At 37.8% G+C, this 18490-nt stretch overlaps 1 protein-coding gene across 5 annotated transcripts in view; it reads left to right on the forward strand.

Annotated features, from left to right (window-relative positions):
* TRAF3 (TNF receptor associated factor 3) overlaps positions 1–18490 on the forward strand; it is a 69734-nt gene that overhangs the window by 40035 nt on the left and 11209 nt on the right. For all 5 annotated transcript variants that reach the window (XM_030949276.1, XM_030949279.1, XM_030949280.1 and 2 more), the window contains 6 exons: positions 1120–1224; positions 2055–2222; positions 6422–6502; positions 9164–9238; positions 11030–11122; positions 15523–15663. In XM_030949276.1, coding sequence (XP_030805136.1) covers positions 1120–1224; positions 2055–2222; positions 6422–6502; positions 9164–9238; positions 11030–11122; positions 15523–15663 — 663 coding nt within the window. The remainder of the gene's footprint in view (positions 1–1119; positions 1225–2054; positions 2223–6421; positions 6503–9163; positions 9239–11029; positions 11123–15522; positions 15664–18490) is intronic.

Below are 18490 nucleotides of genomic sequence, written 5' to 3' on the forward strand. Positions count from 1 at the left end.
GCAGCATAGCCAATTGATTATTTAAATGAGACTTGTTGATTCATTAAACTTCCCACACGCTTCTGAAAAGTAAATAGAAATCAGTGACCTGTGTCAGATGGGATCAGATGAGAGTGATTGCAGTGTTCCCTTCTTCACTGATACTGGGGATAGGTTCATAGTCACTGTGGGCAGGTGGATTATAATTCTTGGTTAAGTGTTAGCATGCAGAACCATTCCATAATTACAGGAGTGCTGCAGTGTGCACATTATCACAGGAGTCTGTTTATCAGAAAAGCAGTCATAGGTTGGGCTTGGTTCTTGAGGTATTTCTTAATGGCTATTAAAGCAGTTGAAAAACAATTAGAAGGTTATCTCTGGCTTTGGATTTTAAAATAGCAGTAATGGTTTTCAGTTCTTGTATCTCTCTAGTTCCTGCCTGTTGCAGTTTGGCTCCTTGAGAGTTCAGTTGTGTTGTCTCTTATAGGGTAAAAGTCAAGCCCCAACCTCTCTATTTGTAACTTCTTCCAGTTTTATTGTGGACAAAAAATGCTGAAAGTGCTTAAAAACATTAAAATGGAGAGATAGTTAAAGCTTGCTTATCTGTGAAATAAAAAAACCTCCTTCCCTCCAAAACCTTAGAAAATATCTGTAATTTTACCACTGAAATGCAGGTAGGTATTCCAGCCATCCAATCTGGTAATTTTGGGACCACCATCCATGAAATGCTTCCTCTCCAAACTACTGTGCTTTGAGTCTCTTTTGTTCTATGGTATTGTGTCTAATACAGCAGCTCCCCAGACAATGGAGAGAGTTCTAGCTTGTGCAGGCCTAATATTGGCAAGCAAAAAGCAAATTTGGTCCTTTCTTGTACCTTTCCCTTTATTGTATTTACAGTACAGCTGAATCAGTAGTAGAGTGTCTGTCCAAATACTCTTTCATTGAGCTGCTTCACAGTGGAGGAACCTCAGTATTGTGCACATTCTAGAAAAATAGAATAGCAGGATTTTATTTCTGGCACATAAAGCTAGAATTGAATGACGCTGCTGTAGCTGAATTGCATGGCTTCTACTTTATTTGAACTTGCATATCCTTGAGTGGTTTTCAGTTTCTAAAGTAAAGTTATTTTTGATTTTTCAGGTATTTAAAGATAATTGTTGCAGGAGAGAACTACTTGCCCTTCAAATATACTGCAGAAATGAAAACAAGGGCTGTAAAGAACAGCTATCTTTGGGTCAGTTACTGGTAAGTTAATCTAACAATCATAAGCTTTCTTTTGAGTTAAAGAATGATGAAAAAATTCTTACAAATTAAAATCACAGTCAATTTCTGAACTTATTCTCACTGGTGGTTAATGTGATTTAGAAATGTTAGAATAGATTTAAATTGTTTTAAAACTCAGGTTTTTTATGAACTGTAAGGAATTATAAAAAATCATGTGATTGTCTGGCACTTAAGCATGGAAATACAAATGTATGAACCAAATGAGAACTGGAAAGAGAAATAGAATAGTGAAGAATCTTAATATGTACTTGACAAATGTGAAAAATTTGATTTCTATTTTGGTGTGTATTTATTTATCCTAATCCTTTCATGTGGTGTTTATGCGTGAAATTAAACCTTTGGCTTCTCCAGAGTTGTGTAGAATAAGCTGTAGCTGTTTTGGTGAAGGCATGAGATAGCAGTAATTCAGTAATTCAACAGTTGTGTGGTGAGGCTGCACAGCAGTTTGCAGTGAGATGTGTAGATTCTTGCTTTGAGTGAGCAAGCTCAGGTACCTAAACAACTTAAAGCAGCATCTGTGTTTATGTGGAATAATATACCTTTAAAAAGAGTGCTTACTTTTTCTTTCAATAGCCTGTGTAGAATTTTGTGCTCAGCTGCTCAGGTAAAGGGACTGTACAGTCAGAAATGTATTCCTCAGTAGATTTGTCAGTGTTTGCTCTTGTGTGATGCAGTTCACTAAATAACTCTCCTTACTTTGGTTCTGAGGTTATTGAATGTTGGATGTCTTCAAAGGATGAAAGACATGCACAAAACTTAATTGGATTGACTTTTTTTTTTAAATCTTTCAGATGCATTTGAGGACTGATTGTCAGTTTGAAGAACTCCCATGTCCTCGTGCTGATTGCAAAGAAAAAATACTGAGAAAAGATTTGCCAGACCATGTAGAGAAGACCTGTAAATACCGGGAGACAACCTGTAAATACTGTAAAAGCCAAGTCCCAATGATTATGTTGCAGGTGCAGTATTTTCTTCTATATACATCAAGATTCACTACATTAATGTAGAATAATAACAACTCTTCTTGTCCTTCTCTGTAGCTGGCAAAAGAACTTTGGCCCTTCAGCCAGAATTAATAATTCAAAAAAGAAAATAGGCTGACTTTCAAAACATGTCTTTTTCCAGAAAAAAAAAATGCGTTGAATAGGAAATATTTTCTTTATTCTGATGTTCAGATACTGCATTTTAAAAAGTTCAGATCCACTGCCTGGTATTGATACTGAAATTAATTTTGCTGTGCTTTTTGGATTTTTTACAATTTACATAATAAATGCAACTACTGTAATAATAATAATCAAATATGCAAGAAAAGCATAAGCATTGCAATTGACTAGAAAAATAGCATCTTCTATGTAATCCTTCTTGGATGCTGTGTGATCTGTTATGGGAGGAAGGGAAGAATGTTAAACCAATTCTGTCTTATGAGAGGAAAGGAAGAGTGTAAAAGCAAATTGTACCTTGGCAAAACCAGCAGTGGTACATGACAGGCCTAGGATGAGTTACTGCTGTTCTTGGCATCAGAGTAGCTTGTCTGATAGGCAGCATATTGAGGGTTAGAATTACAGAGCAGAGGTTGAGAAAGTCATGCTTACATTACACATAGAATTTTAACTTGACTGTGTTTGTTATTTCACATGGAAAGATATTATGCTGAATCTATCTTGGTATGATTTTAATATTCTTTTTAAAATTCTGTCTACTTAGTTTCTGTAGTTTGATGGTTTTGGATCTCACACCTTCTTACTACAGTAAGAGTGGTGAAATTTTATTCTCATTTGTGTTCTTGTGTGCTGTTTGTTAGGTGAAGTCTGACAGTGATGAGAAGTGGTCTTTGCTTGGAGATGTTGTTACAAAAAGGCATAGGTAGAAACTTGCCAAGTTCTGGTTTAGATTCAGCTCTGTTATTTGAGTGCACACTTGCAGGGGCTGGTAGTTCAATAACTGTGCCTTACCTAGAATAAGGTGGCTGAGACATGAAAATACACAGAAAAAATTAAGGTCTGCCCTGTATTTATTCTTCTACATTCTGATACAGAGGTGAAGTGTGGTTAGGTAGATTATGGATGCTGTTCTCCCAGAATTACAATTAGCTGGGGATTGGCATGAGGCAAAAAGTGACATCAAAAAATGTGTGATGTCTTAACAGACAGAATCAGTAAGTTTGAACTATGTTCTGCAAACTGGATTGGCTGATATTTTTGGGGCTTTTTTCTAGATTTTTAAAAGTTCAGTGGTTATAGAAATGCAGATGGGCTTCTTTGTTGTGGCCTGACAAAATGTTATCTCACTATACTTTAGTAATAAGAATCAGAAGCTTAATGACACTTTATGTTTGAATCTTAGAATCACAGAATGGTTTGGCTTGGAAGGAACTTTAAAGATCATTCTTGTTCCAACTCTTCTACTGTGGGCAGGGAGACCTTCCACTCAACCAGGTTGCTCAAAACCACATCCAACGTGGCCTTGAATGCTTCTAGGGACTAAGCATTCACTATTTCTCTGAAAAATCTGTTCCAGTGCCTCACCACACTCACAGTCTAGAACTTCCTAATATCTAATTTAAATCTGCCCTCTATCAACTTAAAGCCCTTCTCCCTTGTCCTATCTCTACCTGTGAATAAAGTCCCTCTCTGGCTTTCTGTAGGCCCCTTTAGGTACTGTAAGGTTTCTTCTGACTTCTCATTTGAGTTTTGTCACCCCGTTGACAAAACTGTATTTTTAGAGATGAGCTTGAGTTCATTTCTGGGTGCTGTAGCCTAGAATTTTCTCTAATGTAATAATGACTGAAGCTGGCCTCAGTGACTTGAACTGAAAACAGAGGTAGGGGGAGCAGACTGAGAAAAAAAGATATGCAAATGGAAACAAAAAATTTTACTGGAGAGCATGTGGTTCATAGAATCCCGTGACTGGTGGGGTAGGAAATCCCCATGGTTGGAGGCAGCCTCCAACAAGTTAACAATGTTAGTAGAAAGCTTTTTTAGACTGCATTTGTCTTGCCTGCATGCTCACTAGGTGACTTTGCCTCCTAATGTCCTTTGTTCAAACCATCTAAAAATTTAGGGTTTCTTTTTTGTCACAAACCTACCTTTTCCATCCTCTACCTCCTGACAGATAAAGATGGTGCATTGTTAAAATGGAAATTAGTAGTATGAAATGCTCCTGGATTACTGTATTTTTCTGTGTGTAATCCACAAAGCTGCTTGGAAGTGCTTGTCCTGTAACATAGATATTTAGACAGCAGTAGTGTGACCGGGATCTGGAAGGACAGCACTGTTTTGTCCCTGGGCTCCTCCCTGAAACCCTGGCCATAAACCAGACCCTGCCAGGACAACCTGGGCTCTGCCCCATGGTCTGAATCACAGCTGAGCTGACTGGGGTAATGTTGGGGATGACCCCAGACATTGTCCCTTGCTCCCTGTCACTGCTTTGGAGCTAGACATGTTCCTCCTGTGGCCCTGGCTCTTCTGGGAGCTGTGTTAATATCCTGCCCTCACCTGTGCTGGGGGCCCTGTGGTTTGTGCTGGATTTGGTGTTTGCCTTTATGTTCTCAACTGGGTAAATTGAGACTGGGAGGGAGAGAGTTCTGCCCCTGAACTGGGGTTATTCTGGTATCTCCTGAAGTCTCTGGAAAGGCTTGCCATGGCTTCAGTGGGTGGACACTGGGATGTGGTACAAGGAGAAAAACATGAGAGAATGCTGAGAAGTTGCATGCTGCCTTCTTATCATGAACCAAGGCTCAGTGTCACAGCCTTTGTCAGATGGTTTGGGTAGGTTAGGGAACAGGGTTATGGAATTAAAATTAGAGAATAAGCATTAGAAGGGAGTATTACTCGTCTGGGTTTGTAGTTGATAAATAAATAAGGACGTGTGTAGGGTATCAGGCTCCTAAAGCCACATGGTTGTGTGAGATGTCTCCCTTCAGCAGAATTCCAGGTGTGTTCAGAATGAGAGGCCCAGGTCCAACTCTTGACTCTGAGCAGGAGTGGTGCTTTGGGGCTCCTCTTGTCAGAAGAGCATCGCTGCCACCCTGACAGGCTGATCTGAGGAGAGGGGCTGGCACTGCTCCTGGCTGGGTACCCTGGTGGGGATGGACTGAAGGTGGCTCGGGAGCTGTCCCAGCTCTCTGGCTGAGCTGAGGGTTCCTGTCACTGGGGCTGTGCCACAGCCCAAGTAAGCGAGTGTGAATGGGGAGCATGGCAGGGCAGATGGCTCAGGACAGCATCTGATGGCCTACTTTAAAAGGAGGAGATACACAACTTCAGACAGTGCCAGGAGATCTGATCTTGGAGATCAGATCTCCTTTACTTCTCTGTTTTGTTTCAAAAAATAGACCTGGTTACTGGGCAAAAAGGGCATGCTATTTGTTCTTCCCTTTCTAACACGCTTATAAATCTAGAGCTTTGTTTCCTTTGCTTTTCTTTAGTACCAGAAATGAAGCAGTGTGTTTCAAGTTGAATGGGACGTGTCACTTGACGAGAAACAGATTTTTCATTTTGTTGAGAAGACAGAGAGGAAATGTAAATTTAGTTATCTTGGGCCTGACTTTGTTCCCTCACTGGGGTAGTAGGGTTTGACAGCTATGCTGAGGTACTTGTCATCTGGGTTCAGGTTAAAATCCCTACCCAGCATTGTGAGGTCTAACAGTGAATCTTAGTATCAGGAGTTTGGGAATCAAAATTAGAAAAGAATTGGAAGGGAATATCCATACATGGGAAAGAGAATCTCTAAGAGTGGGCAGTGTACATTTCTAATGAACTTTTCCATGCAGTATATGCCTTCACTAGAAAGGACATCTAGACTGGTTCTGCTTTCTCTTAAAGATGTCCAATTTTGTGAGTAATTGTTGGGGATTAAAACTTGACTTTGACTGCTGTTTCATTGTATGAAGTAAAACCAATAAAATGGTAAGCAAATAGATTTGCTTCGCATGGGAGAACACACGGAAACCATTGGTTTTGCTTCAAGATATCAACACCTCCATCAAAAGTATAAAATTATGCTTAAGCAATTGCAGTTCTCTAACTGTGCAGCTGGGAATAACATTGAAAAAATCTTGTGGAATTTTTAATTATTGTAGGATGCTTTTCTTTGCAGGTAAGTCCTCCCTTAATTAAAGAGTAAGGTCTGATTTGTGGTTGTTTGCTTTTTTCCTCTGTAGAAACATGAAGATACAGACTGCCCATGTGTCATGGTTTCATGTCCTCATAAATGTAGTGTTAAAACACTCATGAGGAGCGAGGTAAGAAGTCATGCCCAGTGTTGTGCTGAAAATTAAATAATGTCTTTAGTAAGATCTCGCAAGAATTTTGCCAGAAGCCATTTCCTTGTTAAGATGTGAGATCTAAGGAAAAGCTTTTTCTACCACACAGTTAAGTGTGATAACACTCAAATATTTTAAATTATTTCTTGAAAAACTATTTAAAAAGAAACAATTTATTAATTTTGAGTCATTATTACACTTGGCTTGTCCAAGATTAGCGCATGTCCTCCTTGCTTTTGTTTTTACTAGCTCTCCCCCGCCCTTCCCTTGTTTCAGCACCACAGAGCAGCATCGTGGGGTAGTTAGCTTATATTAAAATAAAAATACACAATTAAAATTCAGTCCACGTTGACAAGAGTTAGTAAAGACTACAAAAATACAGATGTGTAATTTCACGGAAAAACTTAAATTACTATTAAATTGATTAAATTTTGAGGGGAAAATAGTAACTGATACTTAGAGAAATGGTGTAAGATTAAGGTTGAGTACAACACTCCAACAGCAGATGCAACAATGCATAAAAGTTTCTCCTGATGTGTAGAAGCTTCCAGTAATTAATATGTAGATGAAAAAAACTTAAGCCTGGCTTTGAAGGGATCCATGTTCTTGTACATGAAAAGATAAAAGTAGCATCTGTCAAAATTGAGGTACTTCATTTTTCCCTTAAAGTAGAACTTACTTGCCAAGGATAGAGAAGAACTTAATGAAATCTTCATCACTCAGTAAGCCTCTTTTAAGGAAAGTGAAGTTTCTGATCTGAGGATGAGCTTTTCTCTTTCCTCTGCTATTTACTTCCCAAGCTGGATTCATACCATTTTTTAGTTGCACTTGTAAATTATTAATGGTGGCAGAGTGCAGAAGGCACATAAGACTCCTGCCAAAGCAGTCTTTTCCTCCAAGATAATGAAATACAAAATATATGATAGATACTGTATTTATTAAGAGAAATTGAGCTGTTAAGAAAAGAGAAAATACATATACTGGCCAACCCTACCAGTGCTTACTGCCAAGACTAGATCCTGGTTCTGGAGCACTTTGGCTTATTCTTAAAGCCGGACTTCAGCAGTTACTTTCAGAAGAGGTGTGTCTGAGTGCTTGTGAGGGCTGCACCATTAAAGGCTGGGTTGTTACACACAGAGTCAGAATGGGGTTTGAAACCATGGGTAGGAACAGAACTTTAAACAGCCCTTTGCCCTGCATCATCTGTTGCTGTATGTTGCTTAATTTTTTTTTCTAATACTGTGAAAATGTATGTATTTCTTGGTTGCATGATTAGGGACAAGAAGTCTGATGCAGAAAATGGGAAAATGCCTGCCTAACAGTTTGAGAAAATTCTGTAGTGTACAAGTGGATATCTTACTGTAGAATAAAAGGCAATTTTCATGTTTAATTCATAACTCCTTGGCAGGTTTTCAGAAGTTGAAAAACGTGGCATTCTTGTAAAACCTGTTAGACCACATGTCCCTTTCTTACTTCATTTTTTTTCCTCCACTACATGTCTTTTGAAATGATACTGTGAATTTCTACAGGTAGTGTTTAGAATGCAATAGTTGTGAATCGGAGATGAGTGACTGATGGCATCTCAGTAAGAGATGTTACAGACTGTCTTGTCTGTTTCAGAGCTACACATTGAGAGCAGTGTTGATTCACCACTTCTTTCCAGGGAGGTGGATGAGCTGAGTCATGTGGGGCTTAAGGTGTGGGAATTTCAGATGAGATTCTGCAGCCCAAAAGAGTGATGCCAGCTGAGGAGCCAGGCTCTGGCTCCTGTCTGCTTTGTGGGAAATACCAACTGCAGACTCTGTTTTTGAAAGGAGAGTGTTTGTTAGGCTGTCCTTTCCAAAAATGTCTCTCTGCTCCAACTTTTAGGCAGTTTGCATCCAGCTGCTGCCATCTGTGCTGCTGCTGTCCATGTATATGTATATGCTCCTGTGAACTAGTTTACTTCTAAATGAAAAGTGGTCTGTGCTTGTAACAATCCAAGATATTGGACTAAATCTCAATCTGTGAAAAATGCAGGCATTTTACTAATCAGTTTTAATCTCATGTACTGCATTTTTTTAAAAGTTACTTAACTGTACTTATTCTAAAACTCTTTGTCTGTTTCATGCAGTACTTGTTTAGTCTTTTTTGTGTAATTTAACTGTTAAATTTAGGCATGGAGAATTGCATGTTATGTTTTGAAAAGTTGGTTCCTCGTGAAATTAGGATTAGAAAAAAATGTACTTTACTACAGTGAAACTGATCTTAAGACTTGCTCAGAGCACCAGTAAAAAAAAAAAATCACTTTTTGAGAAAAGATGAGCCATTCACTAAAGTCAAATGAAATCAAACAATTATAGAGTATGTTCTTTCTGTTTGTTTTGGTTTTTTTTTGAATTGGGTTGCCCATTGAAATAGTCTTTGGTAGAAGTTTCACTGTATATTAAATGTATCACACTGTATACTGTATTGGCATGTGTGTGTGGTTTACCTATGTGTATATACAGAATTAGCACTTGAGATCAGACTGGAGAAAATATACACATGTGTGTTGTATGTTCTGCAAATGGCACACAATACAAACCTGATGACCTTTGCCCTTTATGTTATCATGCAAAAGTCTTTTTGCCAAAAACTCACATTTTTTTCCTATTGCAGTTGAATGCACATTTGTCAGAATGTATTAATGCCCCAAGTACCTGTAGTTTTAAGCGTTATGGCTGCACTTTTCAGGTCAGTATATAACAATTATACTTCCCAATTGATGAAAGTCTGCAAATAGAACCTAATTCTTTGACATGAAAGTTCTGGGCTTCTCTAGTTTCAGTTAAGAAAATCATCCAGTTGCACCAAGTGATTATACAGGAGATGTTTGATTTTGCATTTTAAAATAATCAACATGAAAAGCCCACACATTCCTGCAGTGGTTTGTGAGTTCAGTTGTTAGGTGTATCTTGCTGAAACAGGAATATGAACCATTTGAAGAACTTCTTAACTGAGGATAAGAGGAAAGTCTCTTTAGTTCTTCAGAGAATAGACTAGTAACTTTAGTTGTTTCTATGAAAGCATTTTCTTGAACTAAGTATGTTTATATTTTCTCTCATTTGTGTGTCTTAATATTTTTAATTGAGGTTACATGTAGGTTAGCACACTTAAAACATGTATTTTTATGTGCATTAATATGTCTGTGTGCACACAGGTGTATACTCAAAGCATGAAATTTATTTTTTAAAAAAAGTTTTAGGTTTTAATCCTGGCAATCCCTGCAATATTAAAAGAAAATAAAGTCAAACCTGAGAGTTTAGTTCCAGTAGTATTATTCCAGTTTCTTCAAATATTCTGCTTCCCTTACCATAAATCCTGGGGAATTTGGATGCTTATGTAATAAAAATATTAGTCAGGACATTTCAGAAACCGCTGACAGGAAAAAATGGCATTTATCTGATAGAATGATTCCTGTGTTAGCCCATGCCTATTTAAAAGGACAAGGACTCGCTGAGGAGCAACACATCTCTATAGATGATGTCCTGCAGGTATTTCCAGGTTCTTAAATAATGAGCATTCATCTTTTTAAGTGTTAACAGTAATGCTCTTAGTGGTAGGACTGATCAGTGCTGTAAGCCTGCCCACTGTTATGTTGTACGTATTGCCATTCATTTTATGTATGTATATGTGTGCATATATGTACATATATCCACATATATATTTTTAGTACTTTATATAGAGTACATACCTTGAGGATCATTGAAACCCTTTCAGTTGCTTTGCAGCACTATCTACCATCAAAGCTAATATTCTCTGCATTGCAAAGCACTTACTGAAGTAGGTGTAAGCAGCACAATACAAATGAAGTAAGTAATGTGGTCTGCATCTTATGTACTCTGTATATAATCTATGTGTGTTCTGTAAACTATATAGTGATTATTTGTAACAGCACTTATAGGTTGTGCAGAGGCAGCATATCTGAGTATCACAGAACAATCATGGTAACATCTTAATGTGACAAAATAGGCTTTGTAGTAACTCTCAGTGTAGTTTATAAAGCTGGCAGTTTCCAGTGATAAATTTATCTTAAATATTTGTCTTTAATATTCAGCTGAAGGAAAATGTAATGCTTATGAAGCTGTTCATGAAATGGAACAGAAGTTTTAAATTACAGTCAGTGGAATTGGAAGTTTGAGATTTTATATGACTCAGGGGTTTTATTGTGCTTTGTTTAGTTCTAAGCTACACAAAAGACTCTAAAATACAACTCATTTTGTAAATCTTGTTCATCTTTATTGTTTCTGAGTTATCAAGCACACTGGATGGAGATACATAGCAGTTGTATAAAACACTTGCTATATTAAATGTATTCCTGATTTTTGTGAATTCCCAAGTAGATTTCCCTCCTCTCTACAGTTCTGCAACAAGCACCTGTGAACCAAAATATGTAGTGTTGGTTCGATGTCTTTATATACTCTTTCTTTGTAGGTTTAAAAGAAGTGGAATTGGCTAAAATGTATAAATTCTTTGTTGTCACAGGGAACAAACCAACAAATTAAAGCACATGAAGCCAGCTCAGCAGTGCAGCATGTTAACTTATTGAAAGAGTGGAGCAATGCTCTAGAAAATAAGGTATATCTTCTACTCACTTCTAATTTCATTGACTTCTTTAAATCATACAAAAGTACTGGAAGAAGCGCTTTTTTCCTGTTTTACAGCTGTTCAACATTACAGCTAAAGCACTAGTACTCTTCAAAAGCTATCAAGCCATTTAGCATATCTTTGTACCTTTGTTATATAATAAAATGCTGTGAGAAACTTGGCTTCGCAACTCCATGGACAATTTTCCTCATTGATAATTTAATTAAAACACTTTCTTCAGATAAATAAACAGTCCAGCATTATACTTCCTCTCTGAGCTGCCTTCTTACAGAACAGAGAGTTCAGAAAGCCATGGCAGCAGCACTATGAGCTGTATCTTTGCTACTTTGTCATCTTTGCTGACATAACTTCAGAAGTGTGTAATAAACTGGTTATTTATTTTATTTATTTTTGTTCTTGCTCTTCAGACGTAAAGGGCTGCACAGATTAATTACATTAAATATATTGTAACTCATGGGCATGATGATGTCTGCTTTAGTGCTAGACCAGCATGAAGTTCATGTTGCAGTGTTTCCTTGGGACTCCAGATTTTAAATTGTTTGGGATTTGGGAGATGCTGGGAGTTGTATCAGCTATGATCTTATGAATAAGCTTGAATGACTTAACCACGTGTTGTGTGAATAAAATTCAAGCCTTTGATTTAAAAAATGCAAAATTTCAGAACAAATTGCTGTTTTCTTAAATCCTTTTGAAGAAGTCTTACGTAGACATCAAACTGATGTTTCTGTAGTTTGAAGGGAAAGAAGATCCCAGAATTACCAAAGTATTCTACAAATGCAGGCACAAGAGTGAGGAGCCCCCTTCAGACTTTTCTCAAATGAGTTCACAAGTAGCAATTCCAGTGTAAGCTCAGTGGCACTTAGGATATGATTTCTGTCATCTCAGAGCAGATCACAAGCAAACTCTGTCTAGAAAGCACATTCCCTTCTTGGCCTACAGAGATCTCTTCTGCCTGGGTCTCCAGCAAGGTCATGCAGTTGCAGGAATTGTAGTTTTAAAGCAGACATTAACTGAAACAGTGTAATGTTTTTTGCCTTCTGCATGGTTGTTCCTGACCTGTTTGGTTTTCAACTTGACGCCTCTTAAGGAAGCCATTGAACCTGGCAGAGTTCTAATACAGATTTTTTTAGATACAATTTTTCTACGTGTATAGGTAGGTCTTAGTTTGAGGATCCATAACATTACTTGAGTTTGCTTTTGCATCTGAAACTTTGTCAATGTAGGAACTTTACATTTTTCGGTTTTGAGAGATACAGATTCATATCCTTAGTTCGTTTTTCATTAGTCTGATGAAAACTACACAATTTATTTCACATCATAGGAAAAAACCCACTTTCCCTGTGACTTGCAAAATAGATCATGTTCTGCCTTTGCTCAGTGTCCTGAGAGGTGCTTTGTCATTTAAAAATGCCCAGTGGTTCTATGTTTGTCTCTTACAGACATTAGAGATGATACACTTCACTACTGTTTTATGCTCGACTTTTGTTTCAACTTTCATTTAGGACATAACTGCTTATCATCATATGTCCATTTTTTTTTCTTTTTACTTCCTGCTTTATAGACTTCTTCCTATTCATACTAAAGAGTTGAATCACTGGAAATCCCAAGCCAGTGCCAAGTTACCAGAATAGCTAACCACATGTCATATGTCAGTGACTTTACTCTAGGGAAGGGTAATAAAATTATTTGTAACTTCATTGCTGTGCTCTTCTTTGAGGAAAAAATTAATCAATGCACTGAAGAACAGCAGTGCCAAGTCAAATTGGCTGCTGGTTATCTCAGAAATCTTAGCCCTGCGGAAGCCAGTGGAAATCTTCTTAGTTTATATAGGGTCAAGATTTCGTTTGGGGTTGTCTCTGTGGAGGGGTTCTCTCCTCCCAGTCACCACATTCTTTAACAGTGCATGTGGAGTAGGCAAAACTGGAAGTCTTCAGAGCTGCAAAGCTTGTGCTAAGTTAGGAGTTTGGTATTGAATGGTGCTGCTGGCAAAGAGTAGTAAGAGAAGGTCAGATGTAAAGTCTTGAATCAAAACTTTGTGGGGGGAATTAAAATTCAGTGCTTTTTTCCCCTCTGTCATGATGTAGAATTGCAGACTGAACTCCCACAGTTTTGTAATGTTGGAAATAATTAGTTGAAAGTAATTTTGCGGCTCCATCACATTCTTACAGAAAACTGGTATAAACTTTTTTTTTAATATGAGACTTAAGTATGGAATCTGTTTGAATACCGTTTCTTGTGGCATACAGTTTTTTCCATTCTTCTTTAGTAAGCAACAATAAGCAACAGCTTAATTTGCAAAATTGCTGAATAAGAGCATGCTTTTTCCTAGGAATATTTCAAATATGCCAACTAAGTAAAGGAAGCTGATGCAATTTGTAATTAGATGCTGTGTTTCCTTCACCCTTTTTTAAACTGAAGTTCCAAAGACTTATGCTGAAACGATAGTTGGGAAACTATTTAATGTTAAATTTTTTTTTTATTCACAAATTACAGCCAAACTACAATTGCTGACTTAGTAATGACAGTTCTGTCTGATTAAGGACTGCAGGACATAATTCTGCTTTTCTTGTGTTCTGTAAAGCTGCGTGGAAAAATCTCAGTACAAAACAGGTCCACGTTTTATAACTTGTACAAAAATGGAAATGCAATGCTTAGTGACCCAGACCATAACTGCCTTGTGATTGGGAGGCCTGGGGAGGAAACAGTGAGAAAAGGGAAATGTAAAGATCACAATTAACTAAAGAACTCTGATTCATTAAGGAAATGGAGGATGCAAAAAAATGAAGCATCCACCCAGCAGATCTTAAATATCTGGGAGACAGAGGTACTGGTTTAAATTTAAATTTTTTCTGGTACCTAGGCATTCCTTCAGTCTCAATATTGCTTCTCTCTCTGCACTGACAAACTTAGCTTTGTCTCATTTCTGTTGAGTTTCTTTTGCCAGTTTTTCCATGTATAAAGTGCAGAACTGTGTGTGTATGTGCACATGTACTGCACTGTACTATATTGAAAAGTAGATACCCACACATATATTACGGTATCTCTGTATTTTTGGACCCCATGTAAAGAACTTGCTGAATGCCTGCGGACTTTGACAGTCCTTTGTCTAGTTTAGGCTGGTTCAGAGATTTAAGATGAATTACCTTTTCAAACAGGCTGGGTTCTGCTAGGAATGCAGTGACACATAAGGGATTTGGTGATGGCGTCTGATTAGAGGGCAGTTAGGGGGATGGAATTCTGCAGTGGCACCCACATCAGAGGTGAAGATGGCTGAACCTCAAACTAGCACCTATAATAGAGGCCAGGAGTAGATTTTTTTTGAGAACATGAAACTTCCAAGTAATTGGTCATGATGTGAAATATTTATCAAGATTTTTTGGGTCTGAAATGGTGCTGTGTCATATCCGTTTGAAGATCTATCTGTGCAATAGTCAGGGCATGTCCAAACATCATCTTGTGCCAAGTGTTTGTTTTCTGCATTTTTGCTGCTGAATGATCTTGCCTGGGGGAAAACTGCATTTCTCAAAAAAGCAATGCACCATCACCAAGCAGCCCCCTTCTCCAAACCACATTAATGAACAAGCACTAAGCAGTATGACAGAAAATATTTACTGTATTAGTTTCATCCCCAAGGAGATATATAATATGATATTCTTTTAACAAGGCTCATGTTTTAAAAACAGAATGAGTCACTAATGAATAAATTCATAAAATGTCAGTACAGAGAGAATGTAATTCACAGTAGTAGTTCTTTGGTCTTTTCTACTAGTCGGCACCATTGGATTGTCCTTCAAATGCATGGATCCTTTCTATATTCATTCATTTCAAGAGTTTTCGTTGCCATCACATTCTTTTAAGCCAAGTCAGTCCCATGCAGATGTTTTTCCTTAAATTTGCTATAGGTCAGGACAGATTGGAGTAGGTGAAGATGATTAGTGTTCCCTCATCCAGCCAGCTCAGCTTGTCTCTGGTGTCCCTTCTGTGCAGGGCTCGAGTTCTTAACACCAATTCAGAGTGAATTAAGTTTTTTCTTCCAAACTCCAAGCAACTCCCAAGTCAGTTGGTGGAAACCAGGAAACCAGGCCATTAAACATCAAGTGAATAAAGAAAATGTTACATTTAGACACAAGTTCTCTGCTGGTTTTGTGTCCCATCTGCACTTTCTTAAGCCAAAGTTGTACCAGTGTCATACATTGGAAGTGCAAAAATAGCTACCAGAAGGTTGGGGTTTATTTATTTATTTGCAATACATGGAGAGAGATTTTATTAGGATCTTACCCCTTTCATGTGTTTAAGATAGTTTTAAAATAACATAGCTATTTTAGTATTTTGATAAACTTTGGCAGGAGTAATTGTAGAATTTTTTCCAGGTGGCCTTGCTCCAGAATGAAAGTTTGGAAAAGAACAAGAGTATACAAACTTTACATAATCAGATTTGTAGCTTTGAAATAGAAATTGAAAGACAGAAGGAAATGCTGCGGAATAATGAATCTAAAATACTTCATTTACAGGTAAGAAATACAGACTCTCCCCATTAAAGCAGAAATGGCAGTAGTTTCTGTTCTGTGCCTTTACACTTGTGAAGTGAGGTGGTATAATTAAAAAGTGGGGGGAGATACTTTACATTATTAGAGAGCCATTCTGATTTTTTTTTTCTGGTTTGTTGTGTAAACCACTGCAATTGCCTAGGCTATGTTAAAACAAATCAAAACAAAAAAGCTTAAAAAGAGAAGAGATTGAAAACAAAATAGAAATCTTATATGAAGATTAATCTTTTTTTTACTTAAACAAACTGCTTAAAGAAGTCCAACTGAAGGACAAGATTAGCACCTTAAAATTGTTGAGTATTACATATATTCCTTTTCTACTTGCTGATAATAAAAACAATATGAATCATGAGTGAGATCAGTCTGGTGTGGGTTTAATTCAAATATAGCATAATGCATTTGAATACACTTTCTAAAAATCCAGATTTCTGTTGTCCTTCTGAGGAAAATGTATCTAGTTATTCCTTTGCTGATAGGTCCGAGTTTGATGTTCTGTGTTTTGAATGACCTGGCCACAAGCCAGCATGAAACTAGAAATCCTCAGTATGCCCTAGCACGGTGGTTAGCCCAAGCTGAAATTCCTTGCTCTGTATTCAAAGCTGACTTGCAATTGGGTGCTGGGAATTTCTATTGGCTTGCATGACACTAACCACAATAAGGGAAACCTCAGGAGGTATTTAGCAAGCAATTGTGGAGGTATCATTTACACATTAATGTAGTATGTCTGCTGCTAGAATATCAGATACTTGTTGTAGCATCCACCTTAAAGGAATGGAAATAAAATTATCTTTTTCACTTACTATTCACTTCACATATAAACTGCAAATGTTGATAACTCAAGAAAGATAAAGGTACCCAAACCAGTGTGTGGCTAAGAGGGTTCAAAGGGTGGCACATTCAGGATCTCAGGGCCTGGAGACCCTTGATGATGGTTTATAAGGAAACCTTCAAGTTTAGCAACTGCAACATTTTTCCTTATAGCAGTAATTTCTTTCCATGACCTGCCCACTTAGTAACCAGCTCAGCCTGCCTTAGTCATTGTTACTTGTCTGATGATAGTCTGGGATATGGCTGCCTGCCTGCAATATTGCATTCTGACACTGGGGAGCTAATCCTTGTATGTACTGATATTGCTGATTGAATCTACCAGGAGGTAAGTTAATTTGTAAGCCTGAAGTTCTTACACATGCTGTCTCAATGGCCAGCAGTGAGAGTGGAAATGGAAAAAACATAGATCTGAGTTTTTCATTATTGTCTTAAATGACAGATTGCAATATCTTTTTCCTCGAGCTGTAAGTGTTAGCAAAATCAATTTTCAAGTGATTGGTTTAGGAAAAAAGAAAACCCCAAACCGCTACAAAGCAGCAGATTCCAACAAGTGGCTTTGTGATGGTAATAAGTACTGGAAAAAAATTTTTGCTCTTTTTTCTTTTTTTTCTTTTTCCCTCCTGTTCTTTGCTTCCTCTTGCCAGCTATTTCAATTTAGTTATTTTAAGCCAAAATGTATTTCAATACTATTTCAACCCGTTTCCTTCCACTTAGCAGAATTTCCTGGTTCAGTCTGATTGTTAAGGATATCCTGGAAACATGCCTCAATTTGTTTTTTCCTGGACAACATAATCAGCCTCCTTCTGTTGCCCACCAGGAGTGGAAGGAATTAGTTACCTTTTGTGAGCCATTCTTTCCCTGGGTTGTGTTGAGCAGCTGTGGTTACCTGGGAGCCACAGATACTGCACTAACCAGTTCAGCTCTGAGCAAGGGGTATTTGCTTAGTCCCCCAAGGCCTACAAATGCTCCTGATGTCTAGTACAGTTCCAGTATTGGCTGTCAGGTGACCTTTTTGGCTGGGGAGTGGCTGAGTGGAGCTCAGCATCACTGAGCATCATCTGCACTGTGAGGCCTCTGACACAGCCAGTGTAAATGCAGCAGGGGAGTCTGGGCACTGGCAGGAGCCTCAGCCTAGAGATGTTTTGTTTTCAGATGAGTTTTCTATATATTGGTCTCTAGGGAAAGTGTTTTTACCAAGGGTGTGTGATACTTTTTTTGGCTGCTGTCATGTGGAGAGGAACTTTCACATGCAGTGTCCAGTCTTTCATATGGAAATGGAAGCATGTGAGTAATCCCATTGTAAGCAGGGTGGAGAAGTGAGGTACTGAGGGACAAAAGAAACAGTGGCCTTATGAACATAAAATGATTTGATGAGTAATACCTTCCTACAGAGGAGAAGGACACATGATTTCCAAGTCAAGCAGTACCTTTTCTAGTCTGTTCTTTAGCTTTTCAGTTTCGCCCTATCAGTTGCAATGGAAAGGTCATTACAGCTCTTCAGTTCCTCATGACATTGTCTGAAATTCTTTTAGTAAGTATAGTGCTAAAATTCTGGAAGTTGGTAGAAATACTAAACAGAACCCTATATGAAAATCAACATCAAAAGGAGCTCACAATGGTTTGCCAAGCACATAACTCGGGATTAATGATCCAGAGAGGTCAGTTGCTAGAATGAAAAGTGCATGCAGAAAATTGATATCTACTTGAAAATTTATGAGTACAGTGTGAGACATCTGTGTGCTTTCTAATGGAATAATTAGAGTGAAAATCTCCACTGCTGCATTAAATTCAGATTTAGTACATCAGTATCTCCCAGCAGGAGGGAGGTTGACTCCCTGTAGGGTAAAAAGATAGAGATCCTACTGCTTTTTAAAAATTAAATAGAAGTCTTATTTCTGATTATTTTATATCACTTGAATTCCCATGTCAAGGTGCAGTAGATAAAAATGCTACATATTTGCCA

The sequence above is a fragment of the Camarhynchus parvulus genome, chromosome 5, assembly GCF_901933205.1.
Source record: "Camarhynchus parvulus chromosome 5, STF_HiC, whole genome shotgun sequence".
Taxonomy (NCBI): domain Eukaryota; kingdom Metazoa; phylum Chordata; class Aves; order Passeriformes; family Thraupidae; genus Camarhynchus; species Camarhynchus parvulus.